Source organism: Pelophylax lessonae (assembly GCF_965119305.1).
Source record: "Pelophylax lessonae genome assembly, chromosome: 4".
In the NCBI taxonomy this organism is placed as follows: domain Eukaryota; kingdom Metazoa; phylum Chordata; class Amphibia; order Anura; family Ranidae; genus Pelophylax; species Pelophylax lessonae.
In genome coordinates, this window is record NC_138771.1 from 498,272,198 (window position 1) to 498,292,185 (window position 19,988).

Here is a 19,988-nt window from a genome sequence, read left to right on the forward strand (position 1 = left end):
GCCTTTTGCAATATCACTTATGAAGATATTAAACAAAATTGGTCCCAGTACAGATCCCTGAGGTACCCCACTGGTAACATGACCTTGTTCTGAATGTTCTCCATTGACTACAACCCTCTGTTGTCTGTCACTCAGCCACTGCCTAATCCACTCAACAATATGGGAGTCCATGCTCAATGACTGCAGTTTATTGATAAGTCTTCTATGTGGGACAGTGTCAAAAGCCTTACTAAAATCTAGATATGCAATGTCTACTGCACCTCCACCGTCTATTATTTTAGTCACCCAGTCAAAAAAATCTATAAGATTTGTTTGACATGATCTCCCTGAAGTAAACCCATGTTTTTCATCTTGCAATCCATGGGATTTAAGATGTTCCACAATCCTTTAAGTGCATCTACCAGCAGCTTTTCATTCACTGCTGCGATCATGGAGGAATCATCTTCACTATCGGATGGATCAGGGGGTGTGATATTAGGTTCCTCTGGATGAGCCACGTCCACGGTGACATCTGGTTCAGAATGAGATGAGACAGACTGAACTGGGGAGGCTTCCTCCTAATCCTTTGCCAACACGCGACTTCCACCCAGGACACTAAGGACTACAGGACCACCGTCAGTGCAACCATGGGAAGCTGGGGTTTTGAGGGACCTGCCACCTCCATGAGGGAGATGTGACTCTGAGGCTCCATAATGAAAGGAAGACATTGCAGTACAAAATTCATCTTTTGGCACCACTAAAAGGATCTCCTCGAGGCTCAGGGTACCTATCAGCAGAGAGAGAGAGAGAGAGAGAGATACCAGGGACCCCCCAAAGACTCACCCTACCGACCAGAGGAGCGACGAGAATTTGAACCCAGCATCATCATGGACGCTGTCCCTGTCCATATGTCCCAAGCACAGGAAGAGGAAAACTAAGGAGGAAGAGGAGGAGCTTCAGCATCTACACAAGGCTTCAGTTGTCTCAAGCATCTCCCAGACTGGCCCCCATTACATCAACTGGCTACACAAACATGGCCGCCAACCAGAGACCAGCCAGACTAAAGGAAAATGGCCACCATCAGCTACAAACACTGAAGCATGCTGCCAGGATCTTTCCTGCACCCTCTGCAAGGGGACCCCCCGATAGTAGCACACACATTTAGGGGAGACTCTGCTGTGCACTCTGCACCGGGACACACACTATCCCAGGACCGTTACAGAGTGGGGATAGCGGGGGGAGACCCCAGGGGTGTCTGCTGCATTCTTTACCTTGGGACCCCCACCAGACTCTAGGTCCAGACGGGGAATGGCAGTGGGGGAAGCCTCTGTCCGTGAGGCCGGCCTAGTGCGTAGAGGCAGTCTGCAGGTGCTCGCTGAATGGGCAAGGGGGACCAATGGATCTAGATTGCCCAGCCCGGCAGTTGATTGTAGATCTCCCGAGAGAAAAAACAAAAAAGATGTAAGGAAGGAGAAAATTGCTAGGCCCAGAGATCCCAGACAGGAGCCTAGGCCCTTACTCCTGACTAGACAGATTAAAACTCATTACCTAGAGCAGGGAAGGGGGTTATATACAAGCGGAGAACGGCCCATAGGCGTAGCCAGGTGTGTTCTGCCTAGTCCTGCTCCTGGAGGAGGCAATATAACCCACTAGTTATGATTTATGGAGAGCTGTGTCCGTCAATGAACGAAATAGAAAGTGTGTTGCCTTTAGTTATTCTTTAATAATCTAACAAACACAGTAACCTCCCTAACTTTTGCAGATAGGGTGGCATCTTGCAATAAACAGATACACAGTGACAGAGTTTATTTATTTTTTTACTTCTTGTGTTCTGGTGACCCAGAGAAAAAGACTAGGAATGGAAATCATCATAAGCTATGGCTCATTCTTTAGTCACAGCCAGCTTTAAACATATGCAGTAATTCTTTCCTGTTACTTTGGGCAGATTTCCATCTCAATGTACTGAAGCAGGATTTGGGTTTAATACAATCTTACAAACTGAGGCTATCTACATACATCATTTCGGAATCCTCAGGACTACTAAACATTAAATGAGTATTTTCTATATCTTGAAATAGTTTAATTAATATTGACAATAATAATAAAGTGTACTGGGAGCAGGGGACAGGCGAAGTTACAATATGATTGTAAAAGGAAAGGGTTTTAAACATTACTAGTTCTTCCCTTAAAAAGAGCACTGTTCTTTAGCGAACTTATTTTGCCTCATCTACGTCTACTACCACTTCTGGGAAATCCTTTTTTTTTAATCTCAGGTCTAGTCCCCAACGCGTTCTACTGGTGGACATCAAAAAACATATTTATACTCCTTTCTGAATAGTAACTACCAATAGGGAAAAATCGGGAATAAACTTCAAGCACTTCCAACTCAGACATTTCTCTCTACATGAAAAAAAAAAAAAAAACAGTTTTTCTTCTGTCACAGTTAGTCTCTTCTTCCCAGCTATCATTTTTTTTAACACATCTGTTACCACCCAGCACTCGCACCCAAACAATACTATTGTGGTCTATTCAGAATTTAAAGCCCAATTCAAGGCTGCTGCTAGACTCATCCACTTTTCCAACCATTCAGTGTCTGTCACTCCTCTCTGCCAATCCCTTCAATGGCTGCCACTCACCCAACACCTTAAATTCAAAATACGAACATTTACAAAGCCATTCACAACTTGGACTCCAGCTACATCAGTAACCTAGTCTCAAAATACCAGCCAAATCATTCTCAAGAACACCCACAAAAAAAAAATAAAATAAAAAAAATCCATAAATAAAAGTTGTGAAACCGATGGATTATTTTACCCATACGGCATTCCAACACAAAAGTCTAACTAATCTGCAGAACCTCAATTCAGAAGAGAATACCAAGGAACCCCTGAGTATTATGAGGAAATCATAATAGTATACTCCCCCCAGTGACAAATGTGAAATTTCATCTAACTCTTCCACTTTATGCAATATATGCTCACCTGTGTGTGAACAGCTGGCTGGGTGCCAATCCCCATTGTTGGTAAAGTGCCCTGACCTGGAACCTGCGCCTGTTAGGATGAAATAAAATATAGAATATTAGAAGTCCACAATTTACAAATTCGTTTGATGCTCCGAGGTATAATTATGTCACATTGTTATGAACACCAGAGCTGCCAAGTGAATTCGTAGGAGAAACTTCTAAATACCAGATACATTTTATATACCATATCTTCAGACTGTGCATAATAGAAATTCACATTACCAAAAGAAACCAGAGTATCTGGTCACTTGTGAGATCTTGCATATGCAGTGTGGAGACAAGAAAGTCTCATGTTGTTCAAGAAACCCCATAAAAAAGAAAATACACTTTTAGAGATTAAAACCTCATTCCCCAAAAATATAGAGGACTACATAATTTCTCTTTTTTCATGGAACATAAGATTTGTAAATCGGTTAACTCATAAACCTGACCCCAACCCAATAAGTATTATTCACAGGAAATAAAATAAGAAAGGCTGTGATCCTAGTAACCTGTTGGCTATAAACAGCAGGCTGTATGGGAAAAGCTGTAGCTCCAGGTTGTGGAAAGCAGAAGAAGACATGTGGCTCCGGAAAGATCTTCTGAGTGTAATTTACAGAGGCATCTGAAGTGACTCCAGCCGCGGGTGGAGAAAAGTAATCCCCTGGGTCTGAGGAATTTTGCTGTGAAGAGTCACTGGAGTATTCGGAGCTGCCATCTAACCTATATACCCCAGACAGAGGTGACATTGGCTCTGGGCCAAGGTGGTTACACTGTTCCTCAGCAACAGTCTGAAGTCGACTTTGCAGTAATGAGCTGTGTGTGACCTCCTCCATTTCCAAAGATCCGCGACGTGCTCGGTAGACACGGTGTGGCAAGTACACAGCCCCCTCAGGTCCAGAAGAAAGCATGTGAAATTCAAACACGCAACTCTGATGCCCTTCACTGCCCTGGGAGAGAACTGGAGGAGCAGACTGGGGCATAAACACCTTATGGTATACAATATGAGGCTCTGCTGTAACTGGAGCAGACATACTACCCTGTGGAGAGGGTTGGTTGACTGTAGTCTCAAGCCTCAGACTTTGGACTGGACGAGCTATATAGGTTTGACCAGTCTGGTAATCATACACAGAACCAAGTTGTGTCACCCCTGGATCCCGAATGTTACCAGGTCCATCTCCAGCAACAAAAGCTTCAGCTTGTGCACTGTACGGCACACTAGCCAAGTATACAGTCTCCATAGGTATCATTTTGCCATCATTAGCCATTCTATGCCTTCCTTCAACAAACAGTTGGGAATCAAAATTCTGTTGTATGTGGTTGGTTTCCATGGAAGATCCGATGGGAGGCTTTCCTTGAAGAGTCACCCCGTCTGACCTCCAGCTCACACTGTCTGTGGAGGCCAAGAGTGGACTTTGCCCAAGTGACCGTACGTGAGGTGAGCCGTGACGTGTCTGTGACTCCAAGAAGGAGGTGCTCTTTCTCCTTTGCGTGCTGGGCAGTTTGGGAGATGAGAAGGTGGGAGGTGGAGAAAAAGACATGGGACGTTCATGAATGGTCGGGAAAAAGTGCGACGCCTCTGGGAAAGTTGGATGCACCATGGACTGAGGCTGCATTAACATGGACGAGATAAGGAAGTGAGACATTAAGACAACAGGTAAACAATTAAGCACATTTTCTTTAAAAGACACAAAAAAAGGGTTAAACAATGGAAGACGTACAACAAATTTTCATTAAATACATGTCTGGGCGACAGAGTGGCTGTGATCATTAACATGATTTGCCTGTATTGTTGCTTTCTAATTTGTCAAAAACAGATTAAACAGTCGCAAATATTTTACAGATGCTTAGGGCATCATGCACACTGGACATTTTCATGTACATTGGTTTATCATAAACGCAGTTTCACGTGAAAGGAGAAAATCAGAGTTAAACACACCCTAAGCTGCATTTTTTTCAAAGCAGTTTATGCGAGTTAAGCTGCATTTGGTATTTGAGAGTTTATTCCATTAGCCAAGAGTTTTAATTTATTCTGGCCATTGAATTGAATAAATGCTGAAGTTCCTAATGCGCCTAGCATTTGGGTGTGTTTAGGAGAGTTTAGTCGCATTTGGCATTTTTTTGCCCAAAAGCTTGCAATTCTTCTGCGTTCAGGAGAGGAGCTTTGACGGCTTCTAAACTCTTGTAAAAGCCTATGTGTGCATGGACACATTAGACTGAGTGGAGGTCAGGGGCTTTAGCAAAAAATCGCCAAGTGCACCTACACGGCAGTTTAGGAGCAGCAGTGTGCATGAGGACCTACAGCTGCTCCTATGGGTATCTGCAATCAACAGAAATAGCCCCTGCACATGCTGGAATCCAACATCTACATAGGGATATACTTCCCCAGCCTGTGGCGCTGATCATGTGTCCACTTCCTACTTTTTGTATGTCTTTAAGCAGGTATGTCCTGGTCGCTGCAGCTCCTCTTACACTCCACTGGGGGGCGGATAAAAAGCAGGTTCCAGACTGTAAAAGAGGGAAGCGCACGCGGACCTCGGGTAATATCGCTTTATTATGGGACAAACAATACGATTAAATCACACTCACATTTCCATCCTTGTTGCACAAGCACTTTGGCATGTCAACAGAAGCTCCTCCCGTCCCTCCAAGTTTTCCTCCGGTCTCCTCTCTTGCGGCTGCCGCCGCTATGAGCCCGCTTTCCATCACTTCCTGCTCGCGGCTCCCCCGCCGGGTCACTACGTGCTGGTACTAGTGCGCCTGCGCATCAGTCCACCGTCACACACCGCTGGAAGGGTTAGCCTAAGCCTCGGCCGAAGCTATACACTGTGTGGGGCTTTGGAGTGGAGGGATCCACAGGGGTATGCTGCTTCTGCTGGTTGCCACGGACAACCTATATAAGTATAGCTTCGGCCGAGGCTTAGGCTAACCCTTCCAGCGGTGTGTGACGGTGGACTGATACGCAGGCGCACTAGTACCAGCATGTAGTGACCCGCCGGGGGAGCCGCGAGCAGGAAGTGATAGAGAGCGGGCTCATATTGGCAGCAGCCGCGAGAGAGGAGACCGGAGGAGGGACGGGAGGAGCGAGGAGCTTCTGTTGACATGCCGAAGTGCTTGTGCATGTCAAGGATGGAAATGTGAGTGTGATTTAATCGTATTGTTTGTCCCATAATAAAGCGATATTACCCGAGGTCCACGTGCGCTTCCCTCTTTTACAGTCTGGAACCTCCTATGGGCATCTGGAATTTTTTCCTGCCTTCAAACTCCCCTGCATGTTAGCCTGTGTGTCCGTGCGCACATAGGCTGTTAACAGCATTTAGTGGCAGAGTGCGTCCAGGAGTTAATGCAGAAAAAACACTGAATACTGCTAAAAGTGCCTAAACACTAGGCGCATTTAGCACTTGAGCATGAATTCATTTTAATGGCCAGAATAAATCATTTATTCTGGCCATAAAAATGAATACCCAAGAGCTTGAGGTCTGTAAAAGCTCCTAAAAGCTTTAGACACTTACAAACGTCAGGCATTTTTTTTTTTTAACAAAACATGCTGCTGGCTCCTAGGAGAGTTGAATAAATGTCCTGTGTGCATGAGCCCCAATGTATAGGCAAAACCAGGAGGAAAAAAAGCACTGAACTATTCTTTAAAGAAAGAAGGCAAACTATATTTGCAGCTAACAATAAAGAATTAAGTGCAGTTACTAAATTTAGAAAGCAACAGCAAAATAGCAGTCTCCTTTTCCACTAGAGGAGACCTAGTGCAGTCTCTAGTAGGATGATAGAATAAGAGGGAAGGCTGCTGCGTGGAGGGTGAGCCTTCAATCAATATCTGCATTTTAAAGCTAACAATTTCTAGAACTGAGCAATGAAGACAGTAAAATGTATTGCAAAACTTAAGCTGGCCATAGATCCAACTTAGGTTTTGCAATACATTTTACCAATCCAGCTCTGAAGGTCAATGTGAATGTCATACCCAGCCACATGTATTTAATGGCAACTTATCTGCCATGCGAGGGTGCACAGGATCACATACAGGGCTGGAACAGAGGGTGGGCAGGCTGCAGCGCCGCTGGTGTTTGCGAGGGCTTGTGGCGTGCATAGGCAAGACACACTCAAGAGCCTTGGAAAGTTTTTCAGCAAAGGATTCTTCAGGGGGTGTCCACAATGGAGAGGCAGGGGCAGACAGGATATGGGGAGGGGTGCAGGGAGCGCTGGGAGGAAATTTAGGCAGAAGAAGAGTAGGAGGAGGGAGGATGGGGACGCAGACTGACATGCTACGACCTCGGCGGGGCTATGGGAAAGAACAAACAATATGGAAGAAAAAAAAATAAATAAATTAACAAAAAGGGGGAAAAAAAATCATGACAAACAAGTGTGAATGTAATGACGCTTAGAATCATGAAGTGGCAATGGGAAGGCAGATGACTCATAAGCATTGAGGATTTTGTTTATGGTTAATGAAAGATGGTTTGTGAGTTTATGGTACGAACATGGGTTACATTTAGTTAAATAATTGACAGTTAAAGACTATGAGTGAGTTGGTTTATTTGGCAAAGAAGAAATGTAATAAAGAAAGGTAGAAGTAATAAAACATAAGCTCCATTTGTTGCATAATCCCCCTTCAAAGAAAAAGTTACACCCTCTAGAGCAGTGTTTCTCAACTCTGGACCTCAGGGCACACCAACAGGCCAGGATTGCAAGAGAACTGAAATACATCACAGGTGATATCAGTTGCTGCTCGGTGATTGGAGTATTCTAGTCTGCATCTCCCCAAAGTAATACTTAAAATCTGGCCTGTTAGGCTCCTTTCACACAGTGTGTCCGTCAAACGGACTCCGCTTTTCTCAGCGGGGGATCGATCCGCCGATCCCCCGCTGAGCAGTAGAATGACAGCTGTTCTCCGCACTGTGTGCGGAGACACAGCTGTCACAGCCCCATAGATGTCTATGGGGGAATCGGATGGGAACGGACCGTCGATCTGTTCTCATCCGATCCCATCCGATGCGCTGGATGGATGGAAAATAGGGTTTCCATCCGTCCAGATTTGACGGATCGGATGTCAGCGGACATGTCTCCGCTGACATCCGATGCCCCATCGAGATGCATGGGGGGACCGTTAAGATCTGCCAAAAAAACGGACAGGCGGATCTGAACGGTCCGCCTGTGTGAAAAAGAGCCCTTATTGTTCCCTGAGGACCGGAGTTGAGAAACACTGCTCTAGGGGTTGGTGCAAGCGTCTATTCTATTATACAGCAACACTACTGTACCCTCTTACAGTAAAATACTCCTTGGTCTTTTCACTCATACTGGGTTATGTGGCATTTCACGCTACGAAAGGTAGTGATTTTGTTGGAATACAACCTTAAGTCACAACAAAACAGAGGTATCCCAATACATGACCTGTTCAGAGCTAGATTTTGAGATTCAGACCTACACTGGGCCAAGAAACAAATGTACACTGTCAAGCACTTCCTTGTCTTAAAGTGCAGGATTCCAAAAAATGTAATTGACTTGTGTGCAAAATCTCTTTCACAGGTAAGGAATTTCTTGAATACAGTACATGCCATAGGCATATTCAGAAATTACTGGGTTATAGGCAGGTACCTTAAAGGGATTGGACATTGGCGAAAAATTGGGAAGACCCAGAGACAACAGATGTCCCAAAGCAATGGCAATGAGGGGAGGGCAAAAAAAAATAACAAAAAAACGCAACAAAGCAACAGAACAGCTCACAGGCTATACCCAAAAGGGTTTAAGTACCCAAAATTAAGAAAGCATCCCTGAAATACCTTGCAACCAAAAGCTCTGCCGAGGCCTGAACATCCACCCTTGAGGTCCAATATTGGACACACATTGTAGAGTTTCAGAACCATGAACAAGGGTAAAAGTCCTGAAACTCTTTTTTTTTTTTTTTTTTTTTTTGGAGCGGGAGAGAAAGAAGAGGACTATTAGCTCTGACTACGTCCAGAGAATGAAGAGATTTTCTTTGGATGCTTCAGAGCAGTGTATAAAGATGTGATGTCCTTATAGGTGTTGAAGACGGATAAAACCTTGCAAAGAAAGGAGACAACCTTGTCTTTGTGAAGTATGAGAAACGGCTCCTTACAGGAGAAAGCCACCAACGTAGACATGCCTGAGACGTAATAGCAAACAAAAAAATATATACTTTTCTGGAAAGGGTATCCAAGGAAAAATATTTGATGGTTTCAAATGGTGGTTTCTGCAGGGCAGAGAGAACAAAGTTTTGATCCCAAGGAAGCACAAGGTGTTGCAATGGGGGCTCAATATGAGATGCACCTTGAAAAAAAGTTTTTTACAAGGTAGAGTGAAAGCAGAGGTCTTTGAATGAACAAGGCCAGACCTGTCTTTTCAGAGTGCTTATGGACAAATTATGAACAAGACCAATGGTAGAAGGCCAGAAATCAAGGGATTGAAGTACCTGTGTGCAAACCAGGCAAAGGAGAATTTCTAGGTACAATTGTAGATCTTCCCAAAAAGGCCTTATCTAGTTTTGAGCAAGTTAGGAAAAAAAAAAAAAAAAGACTCCGAGACCCCTCTCTATCTTTAAGGCATCCAAGGCCAGCACTAGAGGATAATTGGTCCTGTTTAACCACTTCAGCCTGGAAGTTTTTACACCCCTAATGACCAGGTCATTTTTTAGTGATACGGCACTGCGTTACTTTACTGACAATGGCGTGGTAATGCACTCAAAAAAACTATATATATTTTTACTTTCTGCTATAAAACATTTTCAATAAAAAAAAATTAAAAAAATCGAATTTCTTCATCAATTTAGGCCAATGTGTAGTCTGCTACATATATTAGTTAAAAAAAAAAAAAAAAAAAAGGGCCCGATAATCGTATATTGATTGGTTTGCACAAAAGTTATCGCGTCTACAAACTGTAGGATACTTTTATGGCATTTTTACATAGGTAGATCTCTTGTTCTGCCTCTCTCGAGAACGATCATAGGTGGCCTGCTGAGATTGGCTCCCCCTCTGTCCAATCAGTGCGCGATCGCGCCTCCAGCGGTGCGCGCGTCTCTAGTGGCTACTGCACGAAGTGACGTACAGGTACGTGATTTCGCGCAATAGAGCCGACCTGCAGCAGTAAATGTACGTTAGGCCGTCTGAAAGTGGTTAAAGAGGTAGTAGGTCAGATGTCTACATGCCGAGACCACCGTTTCTGACACACTGCAGATGTGTAGTTTGGGTGAAGGACCCATTCCCCCATGGAGTTTTCCACTCCTGGGATATGGATGACAGTGATTGCGGGACTGAGTTTCAGTCTGTGAGACTATCTGGTTTGCTTCCTTCAAGGGTACAAGTCTCCTGCTGCCCCTCTTCATTGAGGATTTAAGTCGCAGCAATGACACCGTGACTGCACTATGATTAGGTGTTCACACAGATGGGCAGTCCAGTGTTGCAGAGCCAACCAAACTGCTCTGAGCTCCCGGTTGTTTAGAGCTTGGCTTCCACTCGGCACCATGTTTCTTGGACCGTGAGAGACTGAATACCCCTGCCCAGGCTGAAAGATAGGCATCTTTTTTCACTTTCTAGTGATAGGGTAGACTTCTGTATTGCTAGGGTAGGGCTCGAGAACTTTCATGGAGATTCTCATTGCAGGATGCCTCTTTGTCCTGAACTCTCAAGAGCGGGCTCTGAGAACAAAAAATATTTCCTGGAAAGAAAATCTTTGCTTGATATGTATCCAGGACCCACGTACTCCCAGCGAAGAAAGTCTTTTATAATATGATTACCTAACCTAAAGCCTGGAGTATCTAAATTGTCGTGTGAAAATTTGCCAACAGCTAGAATGGAGGAGTCCTTCAGGAGGTTGTCGTCAAGATAACGCGTTCCCAGAGTTCTAGCAAGAAGAGGTGCCAGAGCCTTTGTGAATACAGAGGGAGCAGAGGATAGGCCAAAGGACAATGCGGCAACAGGAAGGGCAGATTCCATGGAAAATTTTGGAATCTGTTGGGAACTTTTACGTCCAGGATACTACGAATACGCTCATTGGGCTTTGGTACTGTGAACAGGTTTCTATAAAAGGTTTAAATAACCTCTTTGTGGGGGTACTGAAACAACTATTCCCAGGACAAGAGATGGTTCACAGCATTTTACAAACCTGACTGTCTGTGAACTTTTGTTGATTTGAAGGGGGAAGGGAAATAAAAAAAATTGAGGGGTAGAGTCTGAACTCTATTTTATGAAGTCACTGATTGAACCCACAAGTCTGAGATTTCTGTGATGCACAGAAGGGTAGAGGCAAACTAAAATCGGTCCTTCCACTCTTAGGAGTGAATGCAACCCTTTACTGAGAAGAGGGCTTTGCGGGCCTTTTTTTTTTTTTAAACAGAGGTAGAGGTTTTGGGATGCTTTGGAAGTAAGACTTTCCCTCCTGTGGCATCTTGGATAAATTAAGTGCCTTTCCAAACCTTGAAAAGGCATTCTTGTGAGGCGCTTTTTACAGGCAGCTTCAGCAGATATGCTGCCCAGGCTTTAAGCCACAAGATTCTGCACATAAGAGCCATTCAGAAAATTTGTCTCATGGCGTGTTGTAGGGCATTCACACAAAAAAGCAGCGGAGAAAGTCGTTGTAATTGCTCTGTTAAAGCACAACCCTGGAAAACAGGATCATGTTGGTTGTTCATTGCCCTAGTCTAGTTAGCTGCAGTCTGACTTGCTGAAATGGCAAAAGCAGGTTGCGTGGCTAAATCTGCAAGATTAAAGACAGCCTTTAGGAGCTACTCAAACGTTCTACTTGCAGAAGCATTGAAAGAAGAAGCATCCTCAAATCCACAATCCTACTGTGAGACGTTTACTACTAATAAGGCTAGCCACACAATGTACAATTTTCTTGCACAAATTTCTTGTACAAATTTCATTCAGGTTTACCAAAACCATATAATATGGAGGTCAAATCTAAAAACTTTTAAATTGTATAAATCAGGTAGGCCCTTGCACCACATAGATGAAGGTAAAGCTAAGGAAATTGAATAAGAAAATTGTATAATGTATGGCCAGCCTAAGACAGCAAGATCAATCATTAGAATTGACCATCTTTTTGTGAACACTTTTCAACTTGATAGAGTCCGGCAAAGATTTTGGGTATGTGAAAAGCCTTTCTGGAGTGATCCAACTGTCAGACTGCACAATCTGTTCATGAACAGGAAAAGGATTTTTTAATAATTTTGCAAGTTTCTTTGTACCTAAAGGGGCAAAGTTAGATGGAGGAGAATCAAGCTGTACAACGCCAAGCCTACATGAAGCTCTGCCTTCAATATAGTGGTAATCTGGGGAGAAATATTCCTGCAGCTTTCACTACTACTGGGTCAATGTCTTCTTGACTTCCCACTGTGTCCGTCTCATTCAAGACAAGTATATATCGGGATCTGATTCGGGTAGACAAACATGGAAAAATGGCAGTACTGAAGTAATTTTTGTTCCCAAGAATATTGACATGCAGAATATTTTTGCAATTGTTAGGTATGCTGCTTCATGCACAACTGAAAAAGATAAAATCGTATGCAGAGACTGGTGCTAATGACGGCTCCTGCTCCAGAGCAAGGGGTGCACTGTCACTGGGAGATCAAGTCCTCCTTCTCCACTGTATGATTAAGATATTTGCTATACATACACAAGTTTTATCCTACAGTCAGAGTACAATCAAAAAAGAAGTATGACTAGTAGAAAAAAATTACAATGAAATCCTGCTAGATCTGGTCTGTGAGGACAGTAGCCACCTGATTCTGAGTATCAAAAATGAAAATGTTTGACTGCTCTACATTATTTAAGGATTAAATGAAGTACAGCGCATTGCAACCTTCACAAACAAAAGTATCACCTGAATTCCACATGCCTCTCGTGTCACAGACGAGGAAGCAAAGAAAAATCAGTTTGTGTAGCTTACGGACAAGCTTCGGCCTCAAAAAAAACAGTGTTAACTGAAAACAATTAGAAATAAATTAATTTAAAGAATGGTTTAAACGGTGTTGATTAGATTGTTATTTTTATTTAGACAATTAATAGGAAAAGCAAACCTGTGGAAAGGATTTACATAGTTGTGCTTCTGTGCAGTGGCATGTACGTATTGTATATCGTTTGTGAAACCAATGTAAAACTGAATAAAATATAAGTAATGGGACAGGATACATGCATATATGGTATTGGGGGGTTCCTAAGAGCTATTAGGATAAAAATCAACCAGGCTGGTAACTGGATGCATAATTATCATGCAACATTTTACAACAAACAGAGTAAAACATGAAGATAAGCGGACCTTTCTCAACAGAAACATGCCTATAGCTCTCACCAAGTACAGTGAATATAAAAAAGTCTACACACCCCTGTTAAAATGTCAGGTTTCTGTGATGTAAAAAAATGAGACAAAGGTAAATCATTTCAGAACCTTTTCCACCTTTAATGTGACCTATAAACTGTACAACTCAGTTGAACAAACAAACAAATATTTTAGGGTGAGGAAAGTAAAAATAAACAAAATAAAATATGGTTGCATAAAAGTGTGCACACCCTTAAACTAATACTTTGTTGAAACACCTTTCGATTTTTTTACAGCACTCAGTCTTTTTGGGTATGAGCCTATCAAGCATGGCACATCCTGACCTGGCAACATTAGCCCACTCTTTGCAAAAAACACTCCAAATCTGTCAGATTGCAAGGGCATCTCCTGTGCACAGCACTCTTCAGATCACCCCACAGATTTTTAATCGGATTGAGGGCTGGGCCATTCTAAAACAATCTTCTTCAGGTGAAGCCATTCCTTTGTTGATTTGGATGTATGCTTTAGGTCTTTGTCATGCTAAAAGATGAAGTTCCTCTTCATGTTTAGCTTTCTAGCAGAAGCCTGAAAGTTGTGCCAATATTGACTGGTATTTTGAACTGTTCATAATTCCCTCTACCTTGACCAAGTCCCCTGTTCTAGCGGAAGAAAAACAGCGCCAAAGCATGATGCTGCTGCCTCCACCATGCTTCAGTGTGTGTATGCTGTTCTTATGGTGAAGTGCTGTGTTGTTTTTGGGCCAAACATAGGTTTTGAAATTATGGCCAAAAAGTTCAACCTTGGTTTCATCAGACCATAACACATTTTCCCTCATACTTTAGGGAGACATCAGATGTTTTTGCAAAATGTAGCCAGGCTTGGATGTTTTTCTTGGTAAGAAAGTGCTTCCATCTTGCCACTCTACCCCATAGCCCAGACATAAGAATATGGGAGATCGTTATCACATGTACCACACAGCCAGTACTTGCCAGATATTCCTGCAGCTCCTTTAATGTTGCTGTAGGCCTTTTGGCAGCCTCCCTGACCAGTTTTCTTCTCGTCTTTTCATCAATTTTGGAGGGAAGTCCAGTTCTTGGTAATGTCACTTTTGTGCCATATTTTCTCCACTTGATGATAACTGTCTTCACTGTGTTCCATGGTATATCTAATGCCTTGGAAATTCTTTTGTACCCTTCTCCTGACTGATACCTTTTAACAATGAGATCCCTCTGATGCTTTGGAAGCTTCTCTGCGGACCATGGCTTTTGCTGTAGGATGGACTAAGTAAATGTCAGGAAAGACCTACTAGAACAGCTTAACTTTATTTGGGGTTAATCAGAGGCACCTTTAAATGATGGCAGGTGTGTACTGACTCCTATTTAACATGAGTTTGAATGTGATTGCCTAATTCTGAAGCTTCATCCCCAGTTATAAGAGGGTGTGCATACTTATGCAACCACAATATTTTAGTTTTTTTTGTTTTTACTCGAACCCCCCAAAAAAGATTTCACTTTGTTTTTCAACTGAGTTGTACAGTTTTATAGGTCACATTAAAAAGGTGGTAAAAGTTTGGTCTCATTTTTTTACATCACAGAAACCTGACATTTTAACAGTGTAGACTTTTTATATCCACTGTATGTATATGTATATCTATCTATATCTATATATCTATCTATATCTATATATCTATCTATATCTATCTATATCTATCTATCTATATCTATCTATATATCTTTATCTATATCTATCTATCTATATATAAAATAAATAAAATGAAAAACAAAAAAAAAAAAAAAAAAAAACAAACATCCTTAAAAGCGCAGTAGAATATGAGCAGTAAAAATTAAAGTATGTCTTGCCTCTTTAGAAACACTGCAGTACAAAAAAAAAAAAAATAAATAAAAAAAAACACAAAACTAGTCTGCTAGTAGTCTAGTGATTTTCTAACTTTAGGCAACAAGAAGACAATGCTGCCTCTGCTGAGCTGAAATTCCAAGCAGTGTTGTCAGCCCAGCCCAGTTTTCCTATGCTGAACTACAGAATATTCCCCCTCTCACCACAATTTTTAATGTAATTACAGTTTTTAAAGCTGGGAAAAGGGTTTGCGCAGGTTTTAATTTTGTCCAGATAAGCGCTTTAAAATTAGGTCTCTGGAAATTAAACATGCTCTAACCCATTTCCAATATACTTAATATTTCTTATGCTTTTAGAATAGTCAACAAAGTTCCAAAAAGTTACTTTTGAAAATGTGGTTAGTGAGGGAGTAGACTAGGGCAGATTTACAATATATTGAGAAACACACAGCAATGTTCATATTCTCGAGATACAGTGTGTATTTAGGGAATTTCATTTTATTCTAAGTCACAAAGCTTTCCATTCCATGAGAACATTTTGCTCTAGACTGCTGGGGTTTATTGTGCCTCAGCCACTGAAGGGTTCTTCATTACTAACAATAAGGCTATTATGGACAAAGACATATTAATGCTTCCTTACCCCAACCCCTGGCTGAGCTGAAGTGCTATATCCAGATATGGTACCAGGAGGGAGGATAGGATCCTGTTGGGAGCTATAGGAAATAGTTTGCTGACTGCCCACTCGAGACTCTGTGTACACGGAGGAGCCTTGCCCGCTGTCTATCATTCCATCTGCTGTAAGAAAGAACATGACAGAGCAGAGAAGTCAGAGTGCAAGAGAAGACCACAGATGCACAAGTGAGCTGGCGAAACAATTTTAACAAACCTATGGCAGAAGATAACTACACAAAAACAGATCTTTAAGTGCTAGTTCACACTATAAGGTGTGGGAAACCCATGTGATTTTCAACAGGAATCACACCACATTGTGCACATTATTCTGTATGGCTCAAACCGCACCGAATCTGCAGAAAAATCATGCAGGACCCTTTTTTATTTTGCCGCACCCTTTTCTCTTCTCTTTTGTGCTCCGTAAACGGATTTCAGAGTGAAGTTAATATACACACCTGCAGAGGTTTGCATTAACGGGGTGCAATTTGGATGCGGTGCAGAATGCGTACAGAATCTGCAGCGCACAAGTGTGCACCAGCACTAAAGCAGTACAAAAGATCTCTTCTAGATTGTGAAATAATACAGTTCCATCTTCTCACTGCCCTACACCCAGTTCTTAAAGAGGAGTTTCACCAATTCAGCCACTTTGTAAAATGTGCTGGATTACTAGGGGTTACGTTTGTCGAGGTGCATGCCACCTCGTAGATGTATCTCTAAATTAGAATGGAGATTTTTACTGGGCACTGGAAGTACAGCTATTGCTAATACTTTTAGAGCGCCAAAGTTGCACCTTATGGACCAGCTGCAGTTACATGCAGTCACTGCGCCGCACCTCTCCCTCTCAACCTGGCCAATCACAGAGCACTTTATATTATGTGAACCTATTCACAGAATACAAAGCCTTCTGTAAATGAACAGCAGAGCGGCAGGGTGGGCAGACATGCTGTGTGAAAAGACTGTCTCTCCTGTCAGAGCACCAGGAGAGCGCAGTGATGGATATACTTCACAGCACTCTGTAAAACGTTCAGCTGTGAGTAAAAAAGATAAGTCCACAAAGTATCTTCACTCCTTGGGAAACTCGCCTTTCCCACACCATGTTCTGTTGTAAACTGGTTCTTAAGCACTTCTCGAACACCACATTCAGACATGCAAAAATCACATGAGCCTATAGAGTAAAAATACATACACAAGAGATGTTTTACTGGTCAAAGAATTTGTATTGCTGTTCGTTAAAATTAACGTAGATTGTTTCCTGTGCAGTGCTTCCGCTGCTGGTGTCCAGACCAGATTGGCTTCAGAAAAGGCATGTATAGCAATTTTTGCTTTACAGGGCTAGATTAGGTTAGTCTTCGATTGTGGATGCAAGTAGGTTATGAGATTTTTAGTTTTAGGCTGAGCTTCCACATTAAAGCAATACAGCCTAGTTATCGCCCTGTTTGCGTCTGGACAGTGATGGAGCAGCAACAGATTGATGTTCATCTCTCTGCTCTCTCCTCCTGTCAGCACACTTCACTAGTTCCAAGTGCTACATCTCTCTTGCCTAGTCTAACTGCTTCTGTGTAAGGACCCACAGGAAGCTAAAATCAACTTAAATTCAAATTGACAGACATTTATAAAACACATAAAAATTGCATTCACTGGTGTTTTTTAATATATGCCTAGAGCTCAACTATAACTTTCTGATTTGCATAGAAGACCCTACATTTATTCTGTATAGTGCAGCAGTCGCCAACCAGTGGTCTGTGGACCACTAATGGTCCATGACAAAAATTGTTAGTACCCAGGGGTTCTGTAGAAAATCAACATTGTGGCGGATATTTACAGCCCAATGTTGTTTCCAGTGCTGTTCTCAAAGCACACTGACAATCAATACTTTGGGGAGAGTAGAGAGTCAGGGCATTGTGTGTATAATGAAGCAGTGTGATCCAATGGGATGGGGGCAGAGAGCCCGAGCATTGTTTCTTTAAGGCATGTAAAATTCATCAAAAGGTTGGCGACCATTGGTATAGTGCGTTGCATGCCATGCTGCCCCTGACAATAAGACATTGTAATAAACAGGTCAGACATTTCAATCATTCAAAACCCAATCATTCAAACCTTTTAATTTTCTAAGACAGACTTTCTCTGAAATTAGTTTACCTAGTTTACTATGGGTCAGACTTTATTAACTACTTAGCTAAGCCCTGTCTACGGCCCTCCCCCACTCAAAGTGCCTCACTAGCCAAACTGGGCACTCCTATGCAGTTCTTAGATCCAAGGAATCAAGCCCTATTGAAGTGAAAATAAATCAGAGTAGAGTGTTTTAATAATTTAATAGTTCATTGTTAAAAATGTAGTGCATAAAAAAAAATTGTCTCAATCACTTAACATATTTCAACATCCTTTACGACACAAACAATGCAAGACAGGCAGCACATTTACAAACTATCCGCTAACTGACCCATAATATGAAACTTTTTGAAAATATGCAGTGGCACTTCACTTGAAGTACAACCAATTAACCACTCACATGTCACCGATATGCTAGGCTGCTGGTACTGCAGATGCTGATCAGCTTCGGGCTCCTCTGGCTCCACCTGGTTGGCAGAGGCATTTGGCACACTGGTTGGAGCAGGGGCTGGACCAGAGCTGGGTTGTGCGGAAATTCCTGTGCCCTGAGGTGGGCTTGGGAGCTGCGATTCAGGCTGCTGCTGGCTGATCTCCTCTTGCTTCCTCTTCTCCTGCTCTTCTCGCACCTGTTGGCGCTGCTCTCGTTTACGTTTAATCAGCGCCACTCTGTCTTTGATCGCCTTGGCCATGGTTTTGTGATCGCCTTCACAGACGTAGCCAGATTCTACCTGCATGGAGGGGGAGGAGAAAAAGAAAAAAAAAATCTTAATCCAACTCCGCCTTCCTGGGTGGAAAAAAAAAACGATTTTTGTCTTACCGTAAAATCCTTTTCTGTGATGTTCATTGACAGACACAGCTCAATATCTTCTTTGACCCTTGGGTTAAGCTGCCCTCTATAGGAGTAGGACACTAGGTGGAAAAGAATTGACTACGCCTATAGGGCAGTCCTAGGGGGTATACTCCCACTTCCTCCTATAGGACTTCAGTTTTGTAACAAGCAGTGTCAGAAGAATATATAACCCAACTCAGAGGGGTGGGTGCTGTGCCCGTCAACGAACATCAGAGAAAAGGATTTTACGGTTAAGACAAAAATACAGTTTTCCCTTTTGTTCATTGACGAACACAGCTCTATATCTTCTTTGACCCTTGGGACGTCCCAAAACAGTGTCAACATGAGGGGTGGTAAAAATCACAGCAATAAACCTACTTCCCAAAAAGGAAATAGAAAGCCAACACAGGAGCTTAACCAGGAACAACTGCAGCTCACCTAACAAAAAAAAATAAATAAATACACCCTCAGAAGGCTGAAGCCTCTCAAACAGCTACCTGCAAATCCTTGCGGCCAAAAGCAGCATCCGCAAATGCGAATACATCCACCTAGTAAAATTTTGTGAAAGTGTGCACAGATGACCAAGTGGTCGCCTTGCAAACTTGCACCACTGATGCCTGACGGAAGGCCCAGGAGACACTAAGCGCCCTCGTAGAATGCGCCTTAAACAGGAAAGTAGGTACCTGACCCTTAATGGAATAGGCCTGCACCACCGTCTGTCTGATCCACGTAGAAATGGTCGCAGCAGAAGCGGCCTGCCCCTTACGAGAACCATCCGTAAGGACAAACAAGGAATCCGATTTGTGAAATGGCTCAGTAGCCGCCAGGTACACCCGGAATGCCTGAACCACATCCAATGAATGTAAGGCAATCTCTTTAGGATGCACAGGACACAAGGAAGGCAAATCAGAAATGACCTTAGGAAGGAAAAGCTGGCAGGGACGTAGCACCAATTTGTCCCTGTGAAGCACCAGGTAAGGTGATCGACAGGACAATGCAGCCAACTCCGACACCCTACCTGCAGAAGTAATAGCCACAAAGAAGGCCACCTTCTGTGTCAAGATATTTTCAAAAGTCGGTTTTTGAAGAACCGTCAGTACCAGAGGTCCCACGGAGGCAACGGAGACCTTACGGGCGGAGCCAAGTGGCATACCCCCTGAACAAAAGTGTGAACCAAAGAATTTGTGGCCAACGGGAGTTGGAAGAAAATAGCCAAGGCAGAAATCTGGCCTTGATGATGCCCAGGGCCAAACGCTGATCTACACCT

At 42.9% G+C, this 19,988-nt stretch overlaps 1 protein-coding gene across 1 annotated transcript in view; it reads right to left on the reverse strand.

The window, feature by feature from the left end:
* WNK1 (WNK lysine deficient protein kinase 1) overlaps positions 1–19,988 on the reverse strand; it is a 340,445-nt gene that overhangs the window by 125,143 nt on the left and 195,314 nt on the right. Inside the window, exons 7-11 of the mRNA XM_082253649.1 lie at positions 18,293–18,620; positions 15,752–15,906; positions 7,011–7,268; positions 3,457–4,590; positions 2,961–3,029 (exon numbers count right to left, since the gene is read on the reverse strand). Coding sequence (XP_082109775.1) covers positions 2,961–3,029; positions 3,457–4,590; positions 7,011–7,268; positions 15,752–15,906; positions 18,293–18,620 — 1,944 coding nt within the window. The remainder of the gene's footprint in view (positions 1–2,960; positions 3,030–3,456; positions 4,591–7,010; positions 7,269–15,751; positions 15,907–18,292; positions 18,621–19,988) is intronic.